We start from the raw sequence: 27371 nt of genomic DNA on the forward strand, positions 1-27371 counted from the left end.
GATAATCTACAAGTATCTTTGTATGCATGGATGACAGATGACAGATGACAGATTTTTACATTTGTTCCCTTTTTCTTGTTCATGTGTTATGCAAAAACCAAAATGGTAGAATGAAGATTCTGTGTTAATGTGGATACAATAGTAGATATACGGCGGAACAAGTTTCTGGAAACTAAAACGTTAACAGTTAACAACAATAGTATAGTTTGTAGTGTTTCAAAACCTGTTGTAACTGTCTGTGTGATAACTTCTTTATCTTTTTTGTCCATGTTATTTGTTAACTTTCAAAAATTTACTAACACAATCATCTATACCTATGTATAAATGTTTCTATTGTGTTGTTCACTTTTTTTTTTCACTAGTATCATTTTGTTTAAATTTAACTTATTTTTTAAATTTAATCATTTTTTAAATTTAACTATTTTTTAAATTAAGTAAATAAAATTAATTTACAAAATAAATAAAAATTATTTATAATTAAATTGTAAAAATTATTTATATTTAATTTTATAATTATAATTTTATTATTTTGTTATAAAAAAAGTAAATACACATTGTGGGCATGAGTTTTTACTAGTTTAAATATAAAAAATTACTCTCAACATTTACTAATACTTAATAGTTACAAAGTGAATATACAAAAGAATTAACTTAAAAAAAGAATATTGAATTGTTAGAAAAAAAAATACCCCAAATATGTTACAGACTATATTCTCTTACACTCATACATCTTTTCTAAATGTAGGACCTGATTATTACATAATTGATTTGGAATTTCCAAATTTTGTTATGTCCATCTTTGCTATTTTCTAATGTAAATTTTGTTTTGTTTTTGAATATATCTTATACCTATAAAATCAAGTTTTGAATAATCATCCGCTTATAAAATAAAAAAAGTCAATGACATAATTGTATAAATATACCCATAACATTATTAAAGGAGTTTCCTTTTAACTACTCTTTTCCTGTACTCAAATTCTTTCAATTTTTTCCTAGTTAGGTACTATTTTTTCAAACTCCACAAAAACAAATTCATCTATAAACAATAAAAATAATACATATAACACAATTTTATAATATTTTTATTTCAATAATTATTGTAACATTCTAAAATATAACATTAAACTATATAATAGTCATCACAGATTTAATATAATAGATCAAAGAAAGATTATAAAGTAAGATTTATAGTCATAAAAAATAACTATAAATTTAAAACTTTATATATAATATAGTTATGTCAAAACTATACACAAGAGTGGTAATCTCAACCACAAAACAAAACAAAACAAAGCTAGTACGAATAAAGCTACTACTATATCTTAACATCATGGATATCTTCACCGAGAACCTACTCAACTCAAACCTTATCGCCCTCTACTCACACCCACCAGATGATTATCGCCACAAATGAATAACAAGCACATACAAACAGTACACAAACACAAGTAGCCCTCGTTACTCTTACTAGAACCGAGTTTCACTCACTCTTGGTTGCACAATATTTTTCACCACTATCCCTAGACACTCTCGACATTTTTATGATGCATTGTCTAGTTGAGTTTTACCCACTCTTGATTTTCACTAGACGAACTCGTCTAGCTATTGTTTAATCCAAAGATAAACGTAAAGCGTTTGAATTCTCTTCAGAATTTATAATCAATCATATTTTGTACAAGTCCTTAGACTGTTACTCTCGTAGAGAGAATATGTATACAATACAATTCAATTTAACAGACTCTCATAAATTTTCTTTCTTCTTACAAATGTAAGCTTATAATTCAATGAAGCTTGAGAGTATTTCCTTTCTCTTTCGAGCTTTTCTTTTCCTCATAGATATTTTCTTTCGTATTTGTGTGCTTATTCTCTTGCTCTTTTCTTTGACATTTTTCAATATATAGGCTTCAAGAAAATGTCCGTTAGATAGTACTTTGCTTTGATCTTCAGATCTTCTTAGCCTTGTTGTAGGTAACAGTCGTTGGTTAAACTCAACTTGTTAGAACAAACATGTTTTTTCAGTTCTTTATCAAAAGTAGGTTGTACAAACTTTTTAGCGCGACTTTTGATAGAGTGAACATTCTATGAATGTCTTGTTTGTCTCTAACGATCACTTTTGATTTGTATAGGATGAAGCAGGTGAATGCATGTAATAGGTAATCTGCACAAAGTAGAGTAGATATGTATGCAACATATATGTCTTTTCTCTTACACTTTTGTTGTTTTTAAATGTTAAGCATTTAATGGCATTTAAAGCATGTTCAGAACAATAAAACGCTTTTCATGTTTTCTATCTTTAAGGTAGGATTTTGTCATTTAAGTTCTTCAGTAAGATACCAAGCAGTTGATGAAGGAGATCGTTTGGCATATGGTATCGTCTAACCTATAAACGTTTCTTTAAGTTATTTCTGTTTCGTTCAAAACACGTTTAGTAATGTACCTTTGAACACAAGTTTTTAGAACATCGTTTAAGAATTTTAGTGTAGATTCCAAAAATCTTTTTACACTTTCATCTATCAAGATATATTGAAAGTTTGTTTGATCATCGCTTAGCAATGTATAACACGAGTTGCATTCAACAAGACTCTCATTGACGCATTAAATAAGGAAACTATTTAGTGGTGTGCTTGTTCAAGTATTGTTGTGTTTATTGAAGTTTTCCTCAAGGTATTTAAATTTTGCAAAGTTTTTTCAAAAACCACTTATATTTTAGCTATATTGCTTTTCTAATGATAACACTTTGTCATATGCTCATTTCTTTTATTGTTGTTTATTAAACTTTAAAACATATAAAGACGTTTAGACAATTCAGTCTTATAGACGATCTTGTCTTAACATGAAATCCATGATCAATATGACAAAGCTTTGATTCCATGTTATGAAAGGTCAAACAAGGAGGAGGTAAAAAGAAAGATAACATATAAAAAAGATATTATTAATTACTAATTGAAAAAGAACACAAAATAAATATAAAAACAAAATAAATAAAAAAATTCCATTTTTCAATTAAATACATATTATCAATTTCGTGAGACTATATAAAATAACTTTTTGAATTTTTATATTTTTTCACTAACTTTTATTATCTCCTTGAATATATATTAGTTTGAGATTTTGTAAACATTAAACTGACAATGTATTAGTTAAACAAAGCTAACCAAATGTATTAGATGAATTGTTGTAACTTTATAGACATGAGTTTTTGTATAATCTCGCGAAATCAAACGTATATCTGTGTTATCGATTTATACTCTTGGTGAACGGAATGTGTGAAATAATTAAAAGAAGATGAGGATGAAAGAACAAAAGAAATTGTTGGTGAATAAGAATATTATATTGAAGTTGAATTAGGGACACTTAGGTGTTCCATTCTTGGTTTTCTTGTTGTTATAACATGAACATTCTTCCTTGTTACCATAGGTTCCAGACGGAACACATAAACATTTTTTACAACACAAATTACAGTAGTTGAGACACATCTTCTGAGCTGCACTCTTTCAACAACGATAATCGCATTTTCTCGAACATTCTGAAATAATTCATATAACAAATTTCAATTCATAAGATTCAATTTAAATTGTAATTTATCATTTGTCAAAAATTTCATCAAAACAAATACCTTTTAGTGTAACGGATCCTTTGCCACCACACTGTCCATGTACAATAGAGAAACTTTATAAGCAACATTTTCCTATATACCAATAATCTTAAGAGACTTTGAAATATAGATATATATTAAGAAATAAAGTTTAAGTATAACTCAATTTTATAAAATTAAATTATAAAATAAAATTCATACCTATTTATATAGTTTGAATTGACTTTTTAATAAATATGAAACTCTCAAAATAATATAAAAAGAAACATAAAAATATGACTTACATAAGCTACTTGAGTGACAAAAGCCATGGCGAAAAGAAAAATAAAGATGCACACAAAGTTAGTCATATAATTTGACTTAAGAAATATTTTTCCAAAATGAAACAAAATTTAAGTGAGTCAAAAGCCACATAAACAGAGGAGTTATATAGACAAATATCCTCACTCTATTTCAATTTGATAATTATGATTTTTGTATCTATTCAAATTAATATATTCATGCAAACTCATCTAAGTAAACTAAATAAATATTCATAGACTATTGTCTAAATGGAGTTTACTCACTTTTAATTATGTATTCTTACACCACTCCTGATCTTCTAGACAACATATCTAGTTCCAATTTAGCTTCTTTAAGACTTAATCGAGTATTTTCACCATTTCTAGTTGTAACGAGTATTAGTATTACTTATGGTACAATGAGTATTAATACTATTTCTAGTTTTCTAGTTAACATGACTAAAACAAGTTTAGTTTCTTAGAGTCTAATCCTAGACGCTATTTAATTCGAGTTTATCCATTCTTGATTATTGAGTATTCTAACCACTCCAGGATCAACTTTTAATGCAAACCAATCAAGAACCCGAACAACTTCAACCACTGAAGGAACCTTTCACTAGATGTAGATCGAGTAAAGAGAAAGAAGAAAGAAATAGGACGCAGGGGAAGGAGGTGGAAGATAGAAATAGGATGAAGCTGAGGGGAGTGTTGCGACTTTTGAGAGCAAAGTAAGAGTGAGTGCAGAGAGAGGTTAGGGTTTTTTTAGGTTTAGTCAAAGAGAATCTCAATCAAAGAGAATCTTAGTCAAAGGGAATCTCTGTCAAATTGGAAGTTTGAATTTTTCAAACTTTTTATCTAAGGTAAAAAGCATTCACTAGAGGACAAATTTGCATTTTTAAGAAAATTGGAGGTACAGCAAGAAAGATTGGAAGGTGCAGGAGAAACACCCTTCGCTTTTCTTCATGAACTCCTATAATTATTTTAGATTAATACTCATATTTATCATTATTTCAAGACTTAGAATATTATAATATTTTTCCAGTGACATTAGCGTAGGAACAAAATTTAAAATAGTGTGTTCCGGTAGGGTTTGGAGGTCCCCTCCTAAAACACTCCTGGTTGTATTGAAGACTGGGTGGACGTTAAAGACTAGACAGACAAACGTTGTTTGAAGCATTTCAAGTTGAAGACCAGGCGGACGTTGCTCCAAGCGGACGGACGTTAGGAGCTGGACGAACATTGAAGCGGACGGGCGGTTCTTGTAGCGGACGGATGCCGAAGACTTGTCGGACGTAGCTCCAACCGGACGGACGTTGGGAGCTGGATGAACGTTGAAGCGGACGGGCGATTCTTGTAGCGGACGGATGTCGAAGACTTGTCAGACGTAGCTCCAAGCGGACGGACGTTGGGCTTTGGATGAACGTTGAAGCGGACGGGCGATTCTTGTAGCGGACAGGTGTCGAAGACTTGTCAGACGTAGCTTTAAGCGGGCAGATGTTAGGAGTTGGACGAACGTTGAAGCGGACGAACGATTCTTGTGGCGGACAGGTGTTGAAGACTTGTCGGACGTAGTTCGCTCTCCCTCCCTCCGACGCTCAAGTCAATAAAATGACCGAACGGTTATAACAATAGATGCATAACAATAGATGCAGGTAATGAATAATATGAAGTGTGTGCAATCAGGTCCGAAGTCATACCTGAGACCTTTATTTATACTAGTTGTGATGGATTTATGAATTTTTACCTTTCCTCCCAATGACACCTTAACGTGCATTAGAGTGTTAATGAGTTATTTTGAAAAAAAAATATCTTGAAAATATATATTTATATGAACAACAACAAAATATTAATTAACTATTTGCGTTATAAGATCATTGACTTGGATTAAAAAGTTATAAAATAGGATACGAAGAGGTATACTTAATAAAGAAGGTAAAACATTGAATATCTATTTAACTATCCATTAATGAGATGACACTAATATATTAATGTGAATAGAGACAAAATGCATAATTATCAAATTGAATTAGGAGGGTCTAGGCTTATATAACTCATCCACCTCCATAGTCTTTTGACTATTCATTCTCTTATAAGATCTCTCTACTCAAGCATTATGACTAAATTTATATACGTCTTTATTTTCTTTTTGGTCATGACTTTTGCCATGCACATCGCTTATGTGAGTCATGTTTATGTTTCTTTTTATACTTTTAGAAACAAAGCCAATTAACAATATAAAGTATATGCAAATTTCATATTTTATGAGATTGATTTATGGTTAAAAGTTCATTTCTTAACATATACTTATATTTCTAAGTCTTTTAAGAGTATTGGTACAACATATCAAAGTGTTGCTTATAAATTTTTTTCTCTTGTAGGGTGGTAGCGAAGGATCTCTTACACCAAAAGGTATTTATTTTGATGAAATTTTCCAATGATAAATTAGGATTTAAATTGAATATTATGAATTGAAATGTGTTACATGAATTATTTCAGAATGTCCAGGAAAATGTGACTATCGTTGTTCAAAGACTTGGGTTAAGAAGAGGTGTCTCACCTACTGTAATTTGTGTTGTAAAAAATGTTTATGTGTTCCGTCTGGAACTTACGGTAACAAGAAAGAATGTCCATGTTATAACAACTGGAAATCCAAAAATGGAAAACCAAAGTGCCCTTGATTCAACTTCAATATAACATTCTTCTTCACCAATAAACTTTTTTTTTTCTTTCTCAACTTTTATCTATCTTTGTTCTTTCATACTCATCCTTTTCTAACTCATCATTCACTCATTTCATTCATCAAGAATGTAGATTGATAATACAAATATATCTTTGATTTTGTGATATTATACAAAACTCGTGTATTTGTAACATTATAACAATTCATCTAATACACTTGGTCTGCTTTTTTGCTTTTTAACTAATAGAATATCAGTTTAATGTTTACAAAATGTCAAACTAGAGATTTTCAAGTTGGTTTCCCAGTTTTATTTTTACTCATTTGGATCTCAATTTAAAAAATTAATGTAAATTGATAATTTTCTTAAGTATTGCAATAAAATTACATATATGTCATGTTTTAATTCTTGTTTCTTTCTGTTTCTCTTTAAATTTTTTTAAATCGTCACAAATTTAAATCGTCACCATGATTGTGATAGTGTAATGTCGTAGTGACAGTGTCACGTGTCAATGGTATCTTTTATTATCTTATATTCATTTTAGTTTTTATATTTATTATTTTGGTTCAATTAAGTTTTTTTTTAAAATAGAACAATTTTGTCCCTTTTTAAATTAAAATCAAATTTAATTTGTATATAAATGTTATAATAACTGTTTTATTAACATCTACATTTTTATTAAATATTTCTGGAATTATTTTTAAATCAATTCATAGAAATTATTAAATGTTATACTGCTAATTTATTTTATAAATTTATATACTATTATTTGGAATATGAATTCAAATAAAAAATAATATTAAAGTATGGTGTAATAAAATATCAATACAAATAAATTTAAAATTAAAAAAATTTAATGTAAAATATAAATTAAATAAACTTAATTTTTTAAAATATTTTATTAGCTCTTTTTATAACTAGATTCGTTGATAATAAGTAGAGTAACAAAATGAAAAATTACATATAAAAGATTCAATCTTAAATCAAATAATTATATTTTTAATAATAAAGTTAGAGTTAGTTTAAAAATAATTTTAAAAATATTTATTATAAATATCATTATAACATTTGTATAAAATTAAATTTGATTTTAATTTAAAAAAACAGAATTATTTTATTTAAAAAATTAAACAATATAATAAATATATATACTGAATTGAATATATGAGAATGAAACTTAATTTCGATACTAATACGTGATATTACTATTATCATATTACACAAAATTATTAACTGACACGTGAATAATGTTTTTAAATTACAAAATAAAAAATATAAAACAAAAATGACACATGACATATATAATATTATTACTACATTACTAACAAATGACCAAATTACATTAATACTTTAAAAGTTTAGATTTAATATTAAAAGACAAAAACATATTTAATATTTAAAACAAATTTAGAAAATGAAATCTTAAAAGATCTACTTTATGTTGAAATATAAGTATCTTACATCCTTTTCAGGAAAAGTTACTTGAGAATGCAAAATATCTTGCATGGTTCGCTGTCGTGGGTCATGTTCTTATATTACAGTACCAAAGTTTTCAAACTCTACGATATGATACGATGATGTCTTATCCTCTTTCCTTGCCTTGTTCTTCTCACACTCATTCTTCCCTCAACACCAACATCGCCATGAACATGGCGACTGCTTCATCTGCATCTGCATCTCTATGCTTTCCTTCACACATCATCAAAAAACCACTGGGATCTTCAAGCCTCCACAAGTCTTTTGCCAAGTCTAATGCATCCACCTCCACCCTCACATGCAAGGCTTCATCATCATCATCATCATCATCATCATCATCGGTGATAGACTTTGACTTGTATGAGCTTCTGGGCATAGACAGCTCGTGTGATCAGTCAGAGGTGAAAGTGGCATATCGCAATCTTCAGAAGCGCTGCCACCCTGACATTGCTGGCCCTTCTGGTCATGACATGGCCATCATACTTAATGAAGCTTATTCCATTCTCTCTGACCCAAATGCACGCCATGCCTATGATAAGGTTTTTTCTCTTCTACAGTTCATGTTGAGGTTAATATATTGTGTCAATAAATCAATTTGATCCGTCTTCTACAATTGAGTCCAAGTTTAGATTCACAAACTGTTCAATCGAAATTTCGAACTGGGTAAGGACATAGTTCCGCACGAACATCCTCCTAGCTTCAATTCCCTCAAATTCTAGGATTTCTTCTTTGAGGGAATTCAATAAAGCCAAATCTTTCATTACTCATCTCGTGTTATGACGTTCCTGTCAATTCATCACTTGTGTTTCTATGACTAATTGATCTTTTCTTCTATCCAATTCAAGTTTTAGGAGCAGTTTGGATGAGCAAAGGTTGTTGATTTTTACAACAATTATCATAAAAGTCATAATTTTGTGGTTTTTATAGACAAAAGTTAGAAGATATTTTTCGAGAAAGCTAAGGAGCTTGTTGATTTTTACAACAATTATCACAAAAGTCATAATTTTGATTGATTAATAGTTTGAGTCAAAGGAAATTAAACTCTTATGGTTGTCTGTTAATCTGAACATACACCAGAAATTTGACTCATTTTGTCTGGTGTTTTTTTCCTTTGAAGTGTTTGTTCAGGAGTTTATCAAAATTGGGGCTTACTCCATTTCTGGTCTTTGATTATAAAATAGTATTTGGGTCGGGAGATGGATACACTGCTTGTCTCATGAGACAAAGAAAAGCAGAAAATCATGAAATACTGCGTTTGAACTGACAGAATGTGTCAGTGAGTCCATGTTTTTGGATAGTGTTTCAATTTGTTTGGGTTGGTTGTTTATTCAAGAAAGTGTTCATGTGGTGCAGGAGCAAGCAAAGAGTTCAGAATTCAAAGGCTTCACTGGCAGACCCATATACTCGGTTTGGTGTGGATCAGAAAGTGAGCAGCGAGCAATATTTGTAGACGAGATCAAATGTGTTGGTTGCCTGAAATGTGCACTGTTAGCTGAAAAGACTTTTGCTGTTGAATCAGTTTATGGAAGAGCAAGAGTTGTTGCTCAGTGGGCTGATTCCCCACAAAAAATTGATGAGGCAATAGAATCTTGCCCTGTCAATTGCATTTCGTAAGTCTGTATGTACTATTCTATATTTGGCTTCATATTTTGGGAATTTTATATAGTATTCTACTTCGGTCACCAAGACAAACCATCAGCTCTGATATCACTGTTAGATCTATCGAGAAGGGGGTTCACTGAAAAGATACAAACACCAATGAGATCCAACCATATAAAGGATTGACATCACTCTCTACCCAAAACTTTAAGACAATGGGTTAATGGATCTTTCATCCTTATATAATGCTTTACTTTCTCATTTCTATCCAATGTTGGACTTAGACTCACTTGGATTTTCAACAAATTCACGTAGTCAATCTCAATTATTAGGAAAAGGCTTTTGTTGTTTTGTTGTTAATATGGAAAGTATCTTGGTCAGGAGTTTTTAAATCATGATTCTCCCTTTTCCATTTTACATGTGACTAATCATTCTTCTGCTTTATAGAGTTGTTGAGAGGTCCAACCTTGCAGCTTTGGAGTTCTTGATGTCCAAGCAACCACGTGGCAATGTAAGAGTAGGTGCAGCTCATACAGCAGGAGCTCGTGTTGCTAACATATTTGTAGACGTGGAGAAGTTTCAGACTAGATTCCAGGAATCAAAGGAAAAAGCTTCTAAGTATTCTAAGGTTAGTTTGAAATGAGAGAGCAAGAGAAGACATAACAAAATTGTTTTCATTATGCTAAAACTTCCATACTTGCATTCTTAACTCAGTATTCATTCTCCATTTTGTGGATTAACTTGAGTACATTTCTCACAGGAAACAGACCTCCAAAGAGAATCAAGAATGTCAGCAATTCAAGCAATAAGATCAATTTCCAATTGGTTATACTGGCAAACACCTAGCTCAACAAGTGGCTCATCAAAATCTGAAAAAAGCATGACAAGAGTTGTCTATAAATTGCCTGAACCAGATATCAGCAAGCTCAGAGACGCAGCTGCAAGGAAGAAAGTCAGAGAAAGGACAAGGACCAAACATCAAGCCCCATTAAATAGTATTCATCCAGAGGATTATTGGACTCCTTCAACTCATGTTCTTCCTTCTTCAACTACAACTACTGCTACTCCAACCCCACCTAAGAAGCCTTCAGTTACCACTAAAGGACAGAAAAACACAAAGGAAAGTGATCATGAATCATATGAGAATCAAAATAGCCCTATTAGATGGGGACTACCAATGGTTACTGCATTGACTGCAGTGGTTACAGTTCATGTACAGACACTTGGGTCAACACATGAGTTGCAAGAACATGTGGGTGGTTCTCTTGCTCTGGATATTGTTAATAGCTCTTGGTTGCAGGGCATGCTGGCAGCAGCTACATGGTACATGATTGGAATGGCAATTACAGAACTTTTGGTCTTAATTGGAAGTAAAAATAGATAGAAGTACATATTAGGTACTTTAAAGTTTAGTAGCAAAGATATAGATACAAGTAATAAGGTGTAAGGTATATAAAATTGCACATGAATCACAGTAGATTATGTATAACAATCTCTCACTCTGTTCAGCACAAGAATTAGGAAATGCTATCCCATTTTCTTTCACTCTGTTATGTATTTTCGAAGAAAAATTGTTATGCTATTTTAAAATTCTAGTACAACATTTACTACTTTTTTAAAAGATTTCTATAGATTATCCTTGATCAACTTGCAAGAACTTCACTACTACCGCACTATTTTGAACCATTTTACTTTCATTCTGGATTCTTTTCTTTTCCAAACAAATCTTGAGTAATAACGGAAGAAAATATTGTTTCTTCAAAATGGCCATAAACGCAGTATTTAATTTACTATGACTTTTATTCACAATAATAAATTAAAACTATTACGGTCTCTTATTTATCTCACGATGTTAAAGGATATATCATATTTTTAGTTGAGCAATTTTACAATTTTAGTAAATAAAAAGATTTAAGTACATATATTATTGTAATAGAATAAAAAATGTAAATACTGTGTTTTCATTAGTTCAAAGTCAATGCAATGGTGTACTTTTTGTTTAAATTAAAATTAATAACTGTCTCGCATATTAAAATTATTTATTAAAATTTTGAAACAATTGAACTGTTCTTCATTCAATTGTATATAGTAGAAAAAAATATCAAAAAGAATTAAATTGTCAATACATATTTATAATAGACAGCCAGTTCAAAATTTAAATTGTTAAAGAATCATAATTAGAAGAATTAAACCCTTTCGGCCTGCTTAAAAATCATTGTTTGAGTGTTAACCAAATGGCATGTATGAAAATTGAAAATGAGTTATTCAAACGACACTAGTGTTTGGCGAAAGACAAAAGACGAATACGATTTCCCAGTGTTTAAAGTTTAACATGGTGTTCACAAATAAGCCGAAATGAATAGAATGTGATAAAAAGACGACAAGAGAAATAAAATAGTATTTTATTCCAGATCAAATTGTGTACTATCAATTGATATGATTTGGGAATACCATCTGAATTCATCCTTGTTAGTTCCCACGGATAATTCTACTAAGATTTCATTCTTGACAAAAAGCCCATGGAAATAATTGATATTGTGGAAAACCTAGGACAAAACTGCAATTGCTGTTGCATACAATTCACAGACCCTCAAGACTAAAGATAAAGCTGCTATAGAAATTGCATTCACAGGGTCCCAATATTGACAAATGCGATTGGGAGATGAATTTCATTACAGGTCCTTCACTATTTTTCAAGTAGGGGCAGAGGCGAGTACATAACTAAACACTGTGAGTGACATTGGACAGACATTTATCAACTTCTGGTGTCATCTACCCTTAACACTGACATATAAAAGTATATTGTGTTTGGGGGAAAAAGTCAATTATTACTCGATGAAAAGTTTATTGTTACAGTTTGCAAGCTAAAGTTCCCATTTTTCCAGATCCAAGCCTGTAGTTTTGCTTATAATTGGATTGTGTTTCAATTGGTTTTCAAAATCCAGGGATGTAAACCAAATACCACTTGACTTCTAGTTGCTATAATTGTAGGCTTTCTGCACACTTCCTCGTGTGCCTATTATAAGCCCAAAAGTTGAATTCAACATATCAACAACCCTGATTAAACTATAGAATGCAAAAACTATATCCAATCTAAATTCAGAATCAATTCCTCTACAGAAAACTAAGCACCTAAAAAACGTTATTCTAGATAATTCAATGTGAAAACAAACACTCACTAATGCAAAACCAAATAACTATTGAAACAACACTATTTAGAAAATGACAAGAGTAATCTCACATCATTAAGGTGGAAGTTCAATCAAATGACATGTTAGCCAAGCCAGACAAAAGAATTGGGTTTGTTAGATAAAAGTCTAATAATAGAAAAGTAGAGACTAGTAACTCTGAACAGTGATATTTTTCATTAGAATTAAAACACAAACAATGTTTATAATTACCAACATAAAAATAAATATAATGGAAGGAAAGAGTTTATAGTAGCCTAGGATGAAGGGCGCAATGAACTTTCTTTATAATGCGCTTTAAAACAACATAATGTTCTTTTTGCTGAAACAATCTTGTGCAGAGACAGATTTCCATACCCATGAACACCAATGCTCCAATATTTTAGGAACATAATATTTTTTATAAGATAAATGCAAATTGTGAACTATATTGTGTATTTTGGTTTTCTGCAACGATCATTTATAAGTACATAGCAGCCACAAGAAAAAAAAAATACTAAAATGTACATGACATTGTTATAGAAACAAAATGTAAATGAAAGAGAGTGGTAGTGGGTGATTTACTTAATTAAAAAAACAGATTTAAAGCAGACAAATTTACTTTTACTTTAAATTAGAAATATTTGTTTAACAGGGTTTAGAGTGCATATCAGAACGATCAATCACACAACCACCACATATAAGTAACATGGCAGAGTAATTCGTTTGTTTACTTTACAGATCCGCGTGAATCAGTAGCGGTATTTGGTGGAGTAATCTTTGGGAGCGATGACAAGACCACGACCCTTCCTCGCGCCGCGGTAAACGGTCTCGACGATGTCGATGAACTCCTGCTTGTCCTTGAGAGCCCAATTGATCTTGTTGTTGTTGCCAGTGCCAAGATCGATCATGATGTGCTTGTTCCTGAAGAAGAACATGACCGTTGAAGGATCGTAGAGCTCGTACATGGTGTTGAAATCCGGCACCTCCGTTATGTCCACCAGGTATATCACCGCGAAGTTCTTTATCGTCTCCGCCACCGACGCCAACACCTCATCCATCTATTCTCCCAATTTTATCACAAATAATTGCAATTCAAATCGAAACCAGCACAGTTCACAATATGCAGTTTAATCAGTTTGAAATTCACAATTCAAAACATGAAATTCATTATTTAAAGCACGAAACTCAAACTCACGACATGAAATTGAAATTGAAATTGAGAATTACCTGCATGCAAGTTTCGTCCCAATCGTGACCGAATCGGATAATGACGAGACGCTCTTCTTCGGCGAGGATTGCTTGATCGACGGCCCAGCCGGAGTGCAAGTGAGGCAACAGATACGACATCTTCTTCTTCTTCTTGATTTCTTGGAACCCTAATTTGAGAATCACTCTCAGCTTTCGACTCAAATGCAACAGTGGTTGGTTTTGGTTGGGACTGTAATTTTTATTCCTTCATAGTAGGTGGGTACGTTGGGCTTGAACTGATAGGTGCAGAAAGCAAATTGATGAGCCCAACTATCATTGCAAGGTCATCCAATTTCGTTTAGCTGACAAAAACTTTTAATGTTCATAAAATTTAGGACTTGTTTATTTAAGGTTTTACTTTATTAAATAACAACTTTTTTTTTTCTTTATATGCTTGTTGTTATAGACTTTCAAAATAATTAAAATTCGAAACGAATCATAAACTCAATTTCTGATTATAATCAAAAGTTATTTGAAACAGTTATTCATTAAACTAATTACTTATTATACCTTAAGTTCTAATCGTGACCGCATTAATTATAATAAACAAAACAATCTTTATATCTCATATTTAATTATTTTTACTCATTTTTAATATTTTTATTTATTTTTTCTTTTATAATGATTGACTTTTAATTTCAAGGAAGTAAAACCTTTCATTTGATTTGTAATATAAAAACCTTATTACCAGTATTTACAAATAAACCTTAAAAAGAAATAGAAAATTAGCTACACAAATTTTAAAATTGAAAAAGTAAAAGTTCATACCGGTATCGATTTTAAACAAACTAGACAGCAGATTGCTTAATCCAATTCACTGTGTTTTCCATACCATTGACTTTTACAACGGATCAAAATCAATAAAAGAATCGACCGTTTTACAGTTGATGCTAGAGAGAATAGAACCAAAATACAAAATGGGAAGAGATCAATTTACAAAAATGCTCCAGGCGGAAAATCTGTATATAGGCCCAAAACTAAGCAAAAACGAAACTCACTACTTATGATCATGATAAAGTGGGCTTTCATTTACTCCAACTTTTGTATATAGATTAGCCACTACCTAATATCATTTGGTACAACATTTTGTCAAATGTCTTCTATTCATATCTAGTATTGGGAAACAATAAAGTTTACCTGCCTACAAAAATCTACTGGGACGTTTTCGTTCCCTCCTTGGCCGGTTTTGCACGTGGGAAGTAAAAAGCTCATCATCCTTTTCTTCCACAATGGTATCCATTGGTTTATCAACACAAACATGTAAAACAGTCTCCATCGCTTCAACATGATATGACATTGACCCACTGTCATCAGATATGATGGTTGGCTTGCTTGCACAATGTTCTTCATTTAGTAATGCAGATCCTGTTTTCAATTTGGAAGAGCATACGTGATGTCCTTTAGGTTGACACTTTTTCTTTGGTTTGTTTCCTAGAAAGGATGCAAGGGTCATATGGTCGTCGTTATCATCACCAGTCAAAGCATTTGTATCCTCTCGGTTTCTAACTCGTCCATCAGAAACAATATTCGGCGGCACAAACAAATTTATAGTTCCAACAGTATCACATGACTCGGACGAGCCGCTTTGGTCATGAGATGGATTTTGACTTTCAACCTGCTCAGGAACATCTGTAATCCTAGAGGAGAAGGAAGTCTGACTCAATTTTTTGGTAAATCTAGATAATATCTCATTTGATTTGTTGCGTATAAAAGACGAAAGGGTCATGCTGTCCCAATCTTGATTTTCCGAATTCGCAATACAGGTAGATTGGTTTTCTGAACCCTCAATGCAAGTCTCGACCTTGTCACTACAAGATATATCCACTAATTCCTGGGGACAAATTTTACTTCTTTTTGCGTGCCTTTTGGATCTCGTGTTCTTCTTGGGAAGATCGCTGCATGCAGATTCTGCGTAGAACTCATCATCGTTGTATACTTCTGTATCTTGTACTTCTTTGGCACAACGTCGAGTTCTTTTTGCACGTTTCTTAGAGCTTGTTTTCTTGGAAACATTGCTGCATGCAATGATCAAGAATTAGAAAACAAAGGTATACCAGAATCAATATTAAATTTCAAATTATACGACCAGCATATTATACTGAAATAGTAATCCCAAGAATGGTGGCATCACAGGTGTAAAATGTAAAGAAACAAGGGGAAAATGAAAGGATAGAGGGGAGTACCTTGACTTGCGCTTCTTGGGAAGTTTTGAAGCACCAATATCGGATTTTGGAGCTAACGCAATTAAAGGCATAAAGTCATCAAGTGTAATGGTTGGCCGTTCAGATTCTCGATCAACGAAGTTACAACTAATGATAGACCTTTGCTTCTTTCTTGCTTCTTGAAGCAAAGGAACTTGTTCAGGACATAACACCTTCCATCTCCTGTTCAATGAAAAGAATAGGTGTAAGACTATAGAAATTGAGATTTTTAGATTTTAATCATTGAACTTAATTTCAACTCATACTTTCGGCACTGTGAATCAGTACGGGGAGGCACTTCTTCAGCAATCTTAGACCAACAATATCCATGCTTGGCAATTGCAGCTTCTAGTCTTAAATCCTCCTCCTCAGTCCATCCACCCCATTTCAAAGAAGGATCCAGACTATTGAGGTATCTGTCATAAGAAAGTTCAAGAACTTCAACAAACTAAGACCATAAAAAACTACGTCCCCAAAATTGTTAAACAAAATGCATATTACCTGTCCCTACACTGAGATTGGATCCGGCCAGGAACATATTTAGCTATTTGATTCCATTTCCGTCCAAAAAGCATGACTGCTACTGTTAAGCGCATATCCTCCTCTTGTGTAAAGCTCCCTTTCTTTTCAGGACAAAGGGATTTTTTCCATCTGCATCACATACAAAATGCAGCCACCAATAAACTCTAGTTCTCCAATAAACTTAACTTGATGTTAATTTATTGACCAGACACAATTGCACATATTTAACCTTTTAATATCAATGACCATATTTTCTTGAAACAGTGTCATTTCATTTTCAATATTATGTTTCTTTTTGTTTTTAACATAAAGCAACCGGTAAGAGAAACAAAGGAAATAAATAAACAGAGTCTCGAACTATTCTGAATAGATATATTCTTGTTTTCCTGTGATGAAGATATCAAAGCAAATCACTTAGCAAATTTAGATGGGGACCTATGATGAATTGTGAGAAACAAGGTACGAAAGTAACGCACTTCTTCAAAGGTTAAATATGAGGATGCCATCATTTGCATTTCTATATAATTCAACCTCCAGACATACATAAAATATCACAATCCTAAAGATGTAACTGGGAATTCTCTCCCAGTTGAAATAGGGTTGTTGTAAATTACCTAGTACTGACTAAAACAACAGGGTAGGGTATTATTGTTTTATGTCACTAAACAAATGCCCAATCTTACCTCACCCTACAGAAGAATAAATACTTCCTTTCTCAACCTTCCACTTTTCAACAATACTGCATAAACAAATTAGCTATAATGGTTCGAACTATACTGAACTGAAATAAAATAATTGAATTTGACAATCACCACAGATCATCAAGGCCACATGATAACAGCTTAAAAGATGATTCCAAAGCAAACTGTGAACTACACATAAAATGTACCTTATTTTCTTAAGTAGGGTGAAAGCCTACCGTCAAAGATTATTTGATTTCGATAATGGTCTTGCAACCATACACAAATTAAATTACAAATATAGAACAAAATTTAAATAGCTAACCAACCTATTTGAGCATTGGGTTCCTGTCCGCCGTTCTAAAACAGAAGCCACATACTGCCAATTGCCATCACCAAAATACGTCACAGCAGAATAGAGTTGAGCATCTTCTTCCTCAGTCCATTCACTATTTAGCATGGAAGGATTTAAGCTCCTTTGGAATCGTGACAAGCATTGAAATGGAGTCCTGCTTGTGCCCAATGATGCAGCAATTTCGAACCAATTCCTGATACCTGTATCTTGTACAATAAGTAAAAGGGACTTGTCCTCTTCCTTAGTCCACGCACCTTGGTTGATCAAAGGATCTTCATAATTCAACCACCTGTGGTTGCAAACCATTAAAATACAGTGAATCAAAAGTATGGAATCCAACCATTCATACATATAGAAATTATTCTATGGTCTACATAACAGACATCTGTGATAGTGACAACCATCACAGACATATTAAGAACAACCATGTTAACATCATTCCATGTACAACCCCACCTACATGATGTGTTGATCTTGAACTCCTACTGAAAGCCAAAAATGTCAAACTGACTCTGATGGTGATAGTCATAGGTGTCTGCAATGTAGTGGAAAAATATTCTTCATGGAAAGGCAATAAACGTGAAACAGTAGTCAAAGAACTGTATGGACAAGACTAAGGATACAGCACAGGTTATAATTAAGCAGCTAATCAAATCTACAATGCAACTAAGAGAGAAGTTGATCATCCCCCCAGTGATAAATTATTATTGATAGAGCATTTTAATACCCAACCCGAAGAAACAAGTTGTATACGGAAGCTACATAATTTCATCACAAGCTGACCCTATTTAAAGGGATTGCGCTTTGTCAATTTGTTGTCCCCAAACCCACCAAAACATGATTCTACTAAATCATAATACTACCTTAATCTATTCTTTCACCTACTTCATTAAAGATCAATGTTAGCAGCTCTTATATATGTTCATAGAAATAATTTGAAAACGTTCAATCCACAATGTATCAATAAAGCAGTACCAATGTAGATAGCTAGAACAAATATGAAGCACGAGTATAGCACAATAACAGTAAAATAAAACACTTTATAATAAGCAAGAACCACCTTTTCATGCATACAAACACACAAGAAAACTTCACCAATTAGTAAAATTATACTTTGATTAAAATTCAGCACCAGTTCACCAATATCAGAAACATAAAATACTTTATCATAGAAAAGATCAAACTTTTCATGCACACGAAAACATAAATGAAAAGGTCACGAATTACAAATTATATACCTTGATTCACATTCAGCACCAGTACGGCCACCAACATACATGGAAGCTATCATATCCCAATTAACTTTAGGTAAAAATTTTCTAATCCTCTCTGGTGTGACTTCAAGATCTTTAACAGATGCAATTATATTATCCATGTCATCTGCCTCCCGAAGCAATTCCTCTGAACTGTAAAGGAGGAGGTGCATCAAGGGAAAATTCAAAACACAACAGGGGAAGGGTCACATTGGTCCAGCAGCAGTTAGTGATTCAGTAACATAGGACAAAATAGAATTGATATTACCTAGTTCTATCAATTGAAAGTGAGAGTTGAAGCACCATTTCTTGGAACTGTTGCTTAATTCCCTTCAAAAGATTGTCCCTTTCTACCTTGGACCATTTTTTCCGATCTAATGAAAGTGGAAATCTTTCCAATACCATTCTATAATTAGCGGCATGAGAATTTTCTTCTGGGCCATAACACATTGCAGGTACCCTTTTTTGCTTCTGCCAGGAAAGAGTTAAATCAAGGATTGCCGATATTAAAATTAATCAGTGACAATTGACACTCTGACATACTAAGCTCACAAATGCTATGATACCAGCCACTAAATAGATTACAACTAAACTACCTACATGCTTTTGAAACCAAGCTTTACACTGAAACTTTTGTTTAGGGTTTTGGGAGTAAAATTGTGATTTCTCGCTAATTTTCTAAAGCATTTTTTTCTCCAGAAACACAAGGATTTTTAACCATTCCACAAAAGAACTACCTCTGTTTTAACCTATGTTCCTTCAAATGTTACAGGATTATCTTTTTTTTCCTGTACTCCATTCTTCTATTGGACTTTCCAGTTCAAATTTTGCTATTTTTTTCTCTAATTTTCAATGTTTTTTTCAACAAATTTCACCACCAGTTTTCATTTTTTGAAGGCCACCAATGTTTTTTTTACCATGAATTCCTTTATTTGTGTATTTCTTTAGTATATGTGTACTATAAATTATTTAGTCTGTGTTATCCCTGTTTCCCACTATAGTATCTTCAAAAATGACTGCCACATGCTACTACTTGAGATTGGTAACCATGATGTAGTTTTTTTTTTCTTTTAATTCATGTTAGCATTTATAAGCTGTACCATATCTTGAACTTTTAAGAACCTTTCCTCTCCATTCCATTTTTATATTACCCATGTTTTCAAGTATCTAGGTTTTCACAGGAGAGAACCCTATGTCTCCATACCTACTTCATATTACCATTCAAACTCATTAAACTGTATGAAACAGATAACATCTATAGTTCTCGTAATTAAAAAATTAAGTTTCAGGTGAAAGAGAATCTTGAACAGTATCCACTTATAAATGACTGGTACCATTATTTCATAATGAAATAGTATAAATAATAATTCAGACTTCAGTAAACTGTAAAAGCATCACACAACTAACCTTATATTTCTTTGGAACAGAAGACTTTTTTGCAGATATTAATTGAACACGTGGATCTTTTTTCAGTGATAACACATTCCCTGTTCTTCTATTGCACGAAGCCTGGAAGTCCTTAAGAATTTTGATTCTATTCCTTATCTTTTTGTTTTCCTCAATTTTAGCCTCAAGCTCAATTAACTTACCTCTAAGAAATCTCTGCAAATCCCTATTTTTCTTAATGGCATCAATAAAGCACTGAACAACAGGAGGAAAGCTCAATCTTTTCTGTGGTAATCTAGATGACTCCCCTGCATCGGGTTCAGAACTCTCAACAAATTCACTAAGCTGCATTTCAATGTTTTCAATCAACTCCTCTGTGGCAGCCTCTTTAGGATCTTGAGAAATAGGATATAATTTACCACCATCTGATTCGTTATGTGTTGAGCCATTAGCAACGTCACCCTCACAGCCCATGCTGGAGGTCTGATCCTCCTCAACCAACACTTTCTTTCCATCTTCATGCAAACCTGATATTGTTACCATGCCAAGTTTGTTACAAAAGCTAAAGTAGAACTGGTAACAAGACAATTAAGAGAATATACAAACATTATAAGGTAAAACACCAAGTCCCAGTTGACTAGAAGTAGTATGTCCTTATTAGGGAAAACTGAGGTCCGGCATTGATTAGAAACTAGAAATAGTGCCTGATAAGTGCTTATAACGCTAAATACAAGGGTTTTGAACAATGAGTTAAGTTAGGCCCATAATCTCAGAAAGTTTAATCCTAAGTCATCTAAACTATGTAACAAAACCGAATTCAATGATGAGAGATTTTATATGATGAATTAGTTATTATAAAGTTTGCATTGCAACAGAGGGAAACATGGATGGATTGAATTTGGGATCTCTCTCATACTGGAATCCCACAAGAACTACTACCGTATTCGGAATCAAAATTCAACAGCGAGAACGCACATAGGAAGCTCAAATACCTTCGTTGTAGTCGCCAAACCTTCTCATGATGGCGCGCACCGTCTCGAGGTCATCCAAGTCGTCGTCATCGTCAGACAAGGCCAACGGCGCAAGCGGCGGAAGAACGGATAGAGGCTGGTAGAGGCTCTGCACTCTCTTGAGACATTCAAGGTCGTCCTGGCCGTCTGAGTCCGAGTCGGTGGCAACCGAAACAGTGGCGGTGCTGGCGTCAATGGGCGGGTCCTCCGACGAAACTCCGTCTTCGGCGGCAGAATTATCTTTGGCGCCTGGGACAACAATCCTGCAGGCTCGGGAGAGCGCGGCCATATCGTCCTTGAAGCCGTCGTCATCGTCGTCATCATCGGTGGAGGAGAGATTGCCGAAATCGTCGACGCGAGGAGTCATTAGATTGGGATTTCTTCTGAATTCACCAAGGTTTCTTCCGAATTTCACTCTGAATTTGGATTTCACGCAAGGGTTCTTCTGAATTTCCCGCTGCACTGATTAAATTATTCTAAAAATAATCAAATCCTATTATAATCATTTTCATGAAAGTAATTTATTTATTTAGTAAATTTAATTTTTCTTTTTTTTGAGATAAAAGGAGTTATTTGAATGAATAAATTAAAATTTAAAAAATTTTAAAAGGTATTTTAAATAATTAAAGTAAAAACATTTAAAATTTATTTAAACAAATAAAAAAATTAATTATTTTTCTTCATACATATTATATACATCTAAATATTATTTGAATACTTAAATTTGACTACTATTTCTTTTAGTAAATTTAAATTTTAAAATACATATTTTTAAATTAAAAATTTAATTTAAAAAAGAAAATTCTCTGAATATTTTAATAATTTTAACATTATTATAAAGGAAAATAATACTTGAACAACCATTTTTGACAACATTTAGACACGCGCACACGTGTCAAAATCTGAGTGGTCCAGTTGGAAAAATTAAATGAAAATGGACCACTCAGATTTTGACACGTGTGCGCGTGTCTAAATGTTGTCAAAAATGGTTGTTCAAGTGTCATTTTCCTATTATAAAATAATCACATATTTAATAAACAAGAACATTACAATTATTCAAACATAACCACAAAACCAATTTTTATATATAACGAGTTTTGAAAACCAAAAATACCTATAAATAAAATAAACTTTTCGAATTATTTTTTCAAAACTTCAAATATACATAAGAACTAATCTTATTATTTATAACGCCACCTAGTACGTGCTCCATTGAAACATCATCATTTGCTCACATCAATCAGGTAGTTATTACAAAAAAGAACTACAAGTGAACATAAAAAAAATAGATGGGTAAACTAACTTTTATAAGGAAACAATCACAATTTAATTCAACCATACATAATAATTTCATTCTTAATCCAAAACAAAACTTAACCAAATTCATAACATTTAGACCTAACCATCTAGATGTGTATACTAAAGTCAAACTATGGTAAGTTATACACTTGTAGTTGTGGAATAGTCGGCTTCCCAAAGTTACCACACAAGGTTAGTCTGTTTACCACTTATGGCAAAGAATCAAACCATAGACTAGGACCTTCTACTACTCCTTACCACATAACCCTCATTCTTTACTTGAGATAGGATGATTAATGGAGTCTCAGGATAACTTTCAAGACTGAGTCTTTACTTCAATACAACACACTACTAAACACCACCATAGAGTCTCACCATGAGGTCCAAGGAATTAAGCCAAACATTGATACCATACCAACAACCATATTTCATTATTATTTTATATCATACTTGAAATATCATCATACACATCACCATATTCATCAACCATTAACATATACAATATCCACAACAATATGATTAATCTATATAAAACATTCTAAACAAACATACATAAAACTTAAAGAAAAACCCAAAACTTCCCTATACTAGACTCAGGCCTAGCGAGCAAGTCACCCGCCCAGCGAAATAAGAGAAACAAAAGCCCAGACCTGCAACACAGAAGTGACGCTCAACACTACTTCTTACCACTCAACGTCCCCAAACAAACAACACAATGCTCAACAACTCAGAGTACCCCAGCGTTCATAACACAAAGAGCTCACTATTTTTGCAACACTCAACATTTTGTAGTCCAATGGCCTTCTCAACGCCACTCCAAGCCCTTCAGCACCGTACCAGAAAATCAACAACTTTAATTCTTGATATATGTGTATCAAGTCATTTCCAAATGACTAAATTGGTATCCTAATACTTGTAATTGTTTGGAAAACATGTTTAAAACTTGGAAACACAACTTTGATTCTTTATATGTGTTTGCCTTTGGAGAGGCAATAGATGTTGGTTGTGGTTATGAGGAGAGCCTTGGGTGGTGTGATATGGATTGTGTTTTGAACTAGAAGAGGAGTTTGGGTTGAGTAAAGTGTACAGAAGATAGGAAAGAGAAGATTATTCTTAAGGTTATGTGTGTTGTGTTGAAGGGTAGGGTTGTGTTGGGTAGAAGTGTTACAGAGAACTAGGTGCTTCCTCTGGTTTCGAGTTGTCTATTTGGAACTCGAACAGCAAGCGGAGCCAGTCCAGAAGGTCCATCTTCTTCTCCCACCGCATGAACTGATGCTTCGGGAGGTCTTTGACAGATACCTCTAGATATCGGAGCGACGGGTGGTCGTTCTAGACGTAGACGAGAAAGAACTGAAACTTTTAATTTCAGTGCTTGCAATTTGGAACATCGTGTGGCGCACGCCCCAATGACAGTGCTTCAATAACTAAATAAAAAATATTTTCTTAAAGTATAAGATAGAGAAAAACCTAAAAAAGCATGCAAAAACATGCGTTACACAAAAAAAATAGTATAAAGAAAAAAAAGTTTAACGTCGTTTGTATGTATTTAACGGAAGAGATTTCATTGAAAGAAATTTTATCAAGTGAGGACGTAATTGACACATTTTATAAATGATTAACTAATTTGACGTACGTAACTGAAACTAAGGACAAAATAAGCTATTAAACCTATTTTTAAAAAACACAAAAATAATTTAATTACAAGTAATTTAAATGTTATGTATTTTAATTTTCAATTTTTTAAAATTATTAAAATATGTCATAAGATTACTGAATTTATTTTCTGAATGAGACATACAAGGTTATTGAATTTCGGTGAAAATTTATTTTTTGGTTATATTAGTGAATATTTTAATGTCTAGACTTAATAGCGAAAGCCCGTCTAGCTCAGTTGGTAGAGCGCAAGGCTCTTAACCTTGTGGTCGTGGGTTCGAGCCCCACGGTGGGCGTTAGCTTTTTAACTTTTGTTGATATCTGGCCCAGTACGCAAACAGCCCGTCTAGCTTTTTTTTTTCAATTATATTTGTACATATTAGGCTCAATGGGCTATTGTCTGGGCTCAAATCTAGTGGCACAATTACTCACTATAGGCATGATTCTTCATGCACTTCATATTTGAAATGTACTGATATGTAGAAAGAAGCTGCCCTCACAATATGATCCAAGGTGGAATTTAATTTAATCATACTATAAGACTCCACGATAATTGTGCTTAATTTTTTTCTCATTTATATTAATTCTATATTTACCTTGATTAAATTTGCTTTCATCCATGTTAATAATTAAATTTAAACTTAACTTAATTCTATAAAATCGATTTATAATTTACATTTATCTATATAATATAAATTCATCTTATTTCTGTATGAGAATTTAAAAAATAAGACCAACTTTACACGAGAAATGGATGCTATGTTTTCCCACAACAATATATGATATTAATCCTTCAGACTGAATGAGACAAGGCAACTTTTTTGTCCTTTCTAAAACCAGGGAAGTTTCTCAGAATCTGAGAGCAAAAGTGGATGATAGCATTCAGATCCCATGTCCTTCATTTACAAAACAAAGACAAAACACAGTTGTCAGCATCCCATGCTTCACGCATGCACGAGTTCATCATTTTGCTTCAATATTCAACAACAACACTATCCTATAACCTCTGACATATCCACACAAATGGAACCTTCCTTTCGACAAACTAGTACCTCAGCTGTTTCCACCATCCCAATTCCGTACCTTCACTTTTGCTTCCTCGTCTGAATCTTAGATGAAATTAGAGTCAAACTTTTAAGGTTTTCAACTGTGTATATATATAATACCTCTTGAAGCACCCTATGAGAACCTATATACCATAGCCTTGACTCGATAAGAAAAAGAACAAGTTTTCTGCAGCTTTTGATTTTCTGACACACCCTTTATCTCTTCCTCTCTAGTTATGGCAGCCCTTGATTTTGTTGCCCTAAAGGACTTGCACAATTCAGCAAATAGCCTTCTTCACTCTCCATTGGTTCGAGAAGCTTTTGTGCGTGAAAGAGAAGAAAAATGGGTCGATGATGTGTCAGAGTCATCACTGAGGATGTTGGAGGTGTGTGGCATCTCAAAAGATCTTCTCTTGCTAGTGAAGGAACACCTCCAAGAACTTCAGTTCACCCTGCGCAGAGCAAGCATTGGTGATGAAGGAATTGAGGAAAAAATCTCAGCATGCAACAGGTACAGGAAGAAGGTGAAGAAGGAAACGTTGAAGTGTTTGAAGTGGTTGAAGAAGGGCATGAAGAGTGAGAGAGAAGTGAGTCCAATGAATGAACAAAAACTGGTGTTGGTGGTTGATGTGCTGAGAGAAGTAAGGGTGACAAGCATTTCCATTGTTGAATCACTCTTGTCCCTTGTTTCTTCACCCTGGTTGGATTCAAAGTCAGGGAAAAGGTCCTTCACATCAAGGTTTGTGCGTGTGAATGTTCATTGTTCAGATGATGAGATGAGCTATGATGCCATGGTGATTCAAAGTGCAAACAAAAGATTAGCAGGTGTTAGGATGGCCATAGAAGATCTTGAGGTGGAGCTTGAGTGCATGTTCAGACGTTTGATCCACACAAGGGTCTTGCTGCTTAACATTCTTACCAAATAGGAAACTTAGTTTTTTCAACCCTTTAGTTAGACACATTCTTTCAATTACTTAATTAGATTTTTCACACCTATTCTTTCACTTATCTTCAAATAACAAATTCTGAATCTGCAATATAGTTGAAGACTGGCAATTCTTGTGCAGTTTGTACTAAGAATAAAAGCAATGCATTCAATTCTTATATATGTTTTATTATGCCATAAAACTCTTGATTTTATTCTAAATTATAAGGGGAAATTCAATATTAAGGGGAGGTTGAGAAAGATAAGAGGAAAAAAAGAAAAGAAAAGGAAACAAGAGAATAATAAGCAAAAGAAAAGAGAGGAAAGTGAAAAGTAAAATTGTTTATAGGCTTAATACCCTATTTTGTCCCCAGTTTCGCTCGAAAATGTCAAATTAGTTCATCCTTTAAAAAATGAGTCAATTACGTCCTCACTTAATAAAATTTGCATCAATGAAATCCCTTCCGTTAAATCCGTACAAACGGCGTTACTTAATAAGAGAGAAAAATAATTAACACCGTTTGTACGGATTTAACGGAAGGGATTTCATTGATGCAAATTTTATTAAGTGAGGACGTAATAGAGGCATTTTTTAAAGGATGGACTAATTTGACATTTTCGATCAAAACTGGGGACAAAATAGGGTATTAAGCCTTGTTTATATAAAGAAAAAAGGTAAAAAGTTAGAAGAAATTCCATAATACATTTGATTGATATTAGATTTAATTTGGTGACTTTTGATTGATAATACATTTGATTTATTCATGTGATTAATTTATTCACTTTAAATAACATAATTAATATTTGTATCATTAATTAAATATAAATATAAATAAATTTAATCTTGTTAAAAATATTTAATAAAAATATCAATTTTAATAAAAATATTTTTATAATATTTTTATAAAAATTAGATTTTGTTTGAATTTGAAAAAGGATAAAATTGTTTAATTTTTAAAAAAATTAGAACTAGAGACAATAAAAAGTGAGGGAC

At 32.7% G+C, this 27371-nt stretch overlaps 6 protein-coding genes and 1 non-coding gene across 7 annotated transcripts; 4 read left to right on the forward strand and 3 right to left on the reverse strand.

The window, feature by feature from the left end:
• Nucleotides 1-3344: 3344 nt before the first annotated feature.
• LOC148192834 (gibberellin-regulated protein 12-like) lies at nt 3345-3945 on the reverse strand. Its single transcript, XM_088099843.1, has 3 exons — nt 3880-3945; nt 3617-3647; nt 3345-3526 (listed from the first exon to the last, which is right to left on the reverse strand). The coding sequence occupies exon 3, from the start codon at nt 3474-3476 to the stop codon at nt 3345-3347; it is 132 nt and encodes a 43-aa protein (XP_087955969.1). The 5' UTR covers nt 3477-3526; nt 3617-3647; nt 3880-3945.
• Nucleotides 3946-5959: 2014 nt separating this feature from the next.
• LOC148192835 (peamaclein-like) lies at nt 5960-6604 on the forward strand. The gene is made up of 3 exons (XM_088098942.1): nt 5960-6055; nt 6255-6285; nt 6373-6604. The coding sequence occupies exons 1-3, from the start codon at nt 5990-5992 to the stop codon at nt 6552-6554; spliced, it is 279 nt and encodes a 92-aa protein (XP_087955068.1). The 5' UTR covers nt 5960-5989; the 3' UTR covers nt 6555-6604.
• Nucleotides 6605-8113: 1509 nt separating this feature from the next.
• LOC124821908 (chaperone protein dnaJ C76, chloroplastic-like) lies at nt 8114-11174 on the forward strand. Its single transcript, XM_047293852.2, has 4 exons — nt 8114-8569; nt 9384-9640; nt 10077-10257; nt 10390-11174. The coding sequence occupies exons 1-4, from the start codon at nt 8129-8131 to the stop codon at nt 11011-11013; spliced, it is 1503 nt and encodes a 500-aa protein (XP_047149808.1). The 5' UTR covers nt 8114-8128; the 3' UTR covers nt 11014-11174.
• A 2224-nt stretch (nt 11175-13398) lies between these two features.
• LOC148192836 (thioredoxin-like protein YLS8) lies at nt 13399-14234 on the reverse strand. The gene is made up of 2 exons (XM_088098206.1): nt 14027-14234; nt 13399-13857 (listed from the first exon to the last, which is right to left on the reverse strand). The coding sequence occupies exons 1-2, from the start codon at nt 14144-14146 to the stop codon at nt 13549-13551; spliced, it is 429 nt and encodes a 142-aa protein (XP_087954332.1). The 5' UTR covers nt 14147-14234; the 3' UTR covers nt 13399-13548.
• Nucleotides 14235-14947: 713 nt separating this feature from the next.
• LOC148192837 (uncharacterized) lies at nt 14948-21920 on the reverse strand. The gene is made up of 9 exons (XM_088099054.1): nt 21437-21920; nt 20466-20971; nt 19327-19529; nt 19044-19211; nt 17780-18094; nt 16750-16899; nt 16515-16664; nt 16231-16431; nt 14948-16062 (listed from the first exon to the last, which is right to left on the reverse strand). The coding sequence occupies exons 1-9, from the start codon at nt 21819-21821 to the stop codon at nt 15189-15191; spliced, it is 2952 nt and encodes a 983-aa protein (XP_087955180.1). The 5' UTR covers nt 21822-21920; the 3' UTR covers nt 14948-15188.
• A 2709-nt stretch (nt 21921-24629) lies between these two features.
• TRNAK-CUU (transfer RNA lysine (anticodon CUU)) lies at nt 24630-24702 on the forward strand. Its single transcript has one exon. It is a non-coding gene; the product is annotated as a tRNA-Lys (tRNA).
• Nucleotides 24703-25688: 986 nt separating this feature from the next.
• LOC148192839 (uncharacterized) lies at nt 25689-26378 on the forward strand. The gene has a single exon (XM_088098369.1). The coding sequence runs from the start codon at nt 25689-25691 to the stop codon at nt 26376-26378; it is 690 nt and encodes a 229-aa protein (XP_087954495.1).
• The last annotated feature ends 993 nt before the right edge of the window (nt 26379-27371 follow it).

The sequence above is a fragment of the Vigna umbellata genome, chromosome 9 (assembly GCF_029865625.1).
Source record: "Vigna umbellata cultivar VRB3 chromosome 9, Vumbellata_1.0, whole genome shotgun sequence".
NCBI lineage: Eukaryota > Viridiplantae > Streptophyta > Magnoliopsida > Fabales > Fabaceae > Vigna > Vigna umbellata.